Below are 2,079 nucleotides of genomic sequence, written 5' to 3' on the forward strand. Positions count from 1 at the left end.
GCCCAATCCACTGTGCACCGGCCCCTTACAGATCCTCCTGCAGGTGGTGGGCCCACGGGAGGTCGTCCCCACGTCTCTTGTTCGGGCTAAGTCCGGCCGGACCCCGTGAGGGGAGGCCCGGCCACCAGGTGCTTGCATTCGAGCCCCGACCCTGGGCCTGGCTCCAGGGTGGGGCCCCAGCTGCGCCATGCCAGGCGACGTCACAGTACTTGGTTTAATTCTATTCATAAAGGGCTTTTGAACTGCTCTTGGTCTGACCCATGACCCAGGACCTGTTTGCCTTGGGAGACCCTACCAGGGACATATAGCCCCCGACAACATAGCTCCTAGGATTACTCAGGTACTCAAACCCCTCCACCACAATAAGGTGGCGGTTCAAGGAGGGAACTCTGACATATTGATATTCAGATTATTGATGGAACAAAACGTGACTGATCATTGTCTCTCTCTCTTTAATGAAACATTGTTGTCATCCAGGAGGCTGACAAGCATCGCCTTCAGCGACATGAACCCTTTCCCCAGCCGCCTGCTGAGAAACCGGCAAGCGCTTCACCTGGAGCGCCTGCAGAGGGAGCTGCGAGAGCTTGAGGAGCAGCAGAGGAAGTTTGTAATGAAGAGCGCTGAATGTAAAGACCAAGATCTCGACACTACGATCAGTGAGGATAATGATGAACTCTGAACTCATGGTGGCGTTTGAGCTGAGTTTTACAGAAATGTCTGAGGTTTGGCGCTTTAAATAGTTGGTCAACAGCAGCCTGTTGCAGCAACTCAACGCAAGTCTGATCAGCAGTTCAGCAAGTTAATTTCTCACTAAACTCACCGCCTCAGTCAGTTTAGATAATACAGGCCAGAAAAACACTAGTGAGGCAAACAAGGATGCCGACAGTCAACTTGTTTATTACAAAGAGACAGTTTTATCAAGTGTGAACTACTGAACTGATACATGTATTGTACTTTGGTTTTAATTGAAGTGAGGTTTTAACAAAATGCACAAATAAATTTATAAATATCCAATGAAAAATAAATAGTAAATCTCTGAGTATCCACTGAAATAAATGTTTATTATAAAACTCAATTCCAGCTTTATATGTTTTAATCAGTGTTAAGATTACCTTCAAAATGTAATAGGCTACAGATTACTAGTTGCCCTGTTACAGTTATCCACAATTGCTAAGACAAACCCCATTCTCTGAACCAAATTGTGGTCCGCTCTAAGTGTGGGGTTCCCCTCCCCCCAGGGTTTTTGTTCTAAACGGAGGGGGGGGGCCTACCCCTGGGGCTTAGGTGTTAGGAAATATTCATAATGGCTCTTCCCACTTCGTCCAGCGACTAGGTGGTTTGGAGTAGATGGCCAAGGGCAAGGCACAGGCCAATGCATGTCACTTAAGCTCTTGTCACTTTGTGCTGTCTTTCTTTCTAATATTTGTTTAATGCTGAATCATTTTCGAGTCTTGAATGTTTGTTACTTAATCTCTTACATTGTGTTACTCCTCTTAAGGCTATTTAGTTATGTTCTGTTGATTGTTTTCCCATATTTGTGTTCTGAGTACAAACTATGCTCCGTGGTTTATTTTCCCATGTTCTGGTTTAATGATGGGTCTGGATAGATTTGTGTGCTGTTGTTTGTGTCTAATGAATAAATGGGGATATAAGGTTACTCAACCTCAACTAAAATAAGACTTACCTACACTGGGTTAAAGACAGTTTCAAGAGCCCGAGTAACAAGGCTCATTGATTTGATTTGATTTGATTTATTTATTCTTTCAAACATGTAACAACAGTCAGTATGTAACCACACATAATTCCAGACATATCCACAAATATATTTTCAATTTGCTTATACCTAGTACATGCTTGAACGGAGTAGGAAGAAGTTAGACTTATCTAGTCCTACCCCCTAACATCATCTTATCATCATTGGTTTGCAAGCAGTATTACTACATGGATAATTTTGTTCTACACCACGCTAGTGATATACTAAAAACACCACACTCCCAATGTTACACCTGATTAATCGTTAAGCCTGTTCTTGCCCATATCTTGATTGACACATACCTTTATATTTGTGTTTAAACTCAT

At 43.2% G+C, this 2,079-nt stretch overlaps 1 protein-coding gene across 1 annotated transcript in view; it reads left to right on the forward strand.

Moving 5' to 3' along the window:
* LOC109953512 (TBC1 domain family member 2A) overlaps positions 1-981 on the forward strand; it is a 19,627-nt gene extending 18,646 nt beyond the window's left edge. Inside the window, 1 exon segment of the mRNA XM_020588997.1 lies at positions 478-981. Coding sequence (XP_020444653.1) covers positions 478-679 — 202 coding nt within the window. The 3' untranslated portion in view covers positions 680-981.
* The last annotated feature ends 1,098 nt before the right edge of the window (positions 982-2,079 follow it).

The sequence above is a fragment of the Monopterus albus genome, unplaced genomic scaffold (assembly GCF_001952655.1).
Source record: "Monopterus albus unplaced genomic scaffold, M_albus_1.0 scaffold716.1, whole genome shotgun sequence".
Taxonomy (NCBI): domain Eukaryota; kingdom Metazoa; phylum Chordata; class Actinopteri; order Synbranchiformes; family Synbranchidae; genus Monopterus; species Monopterus albus.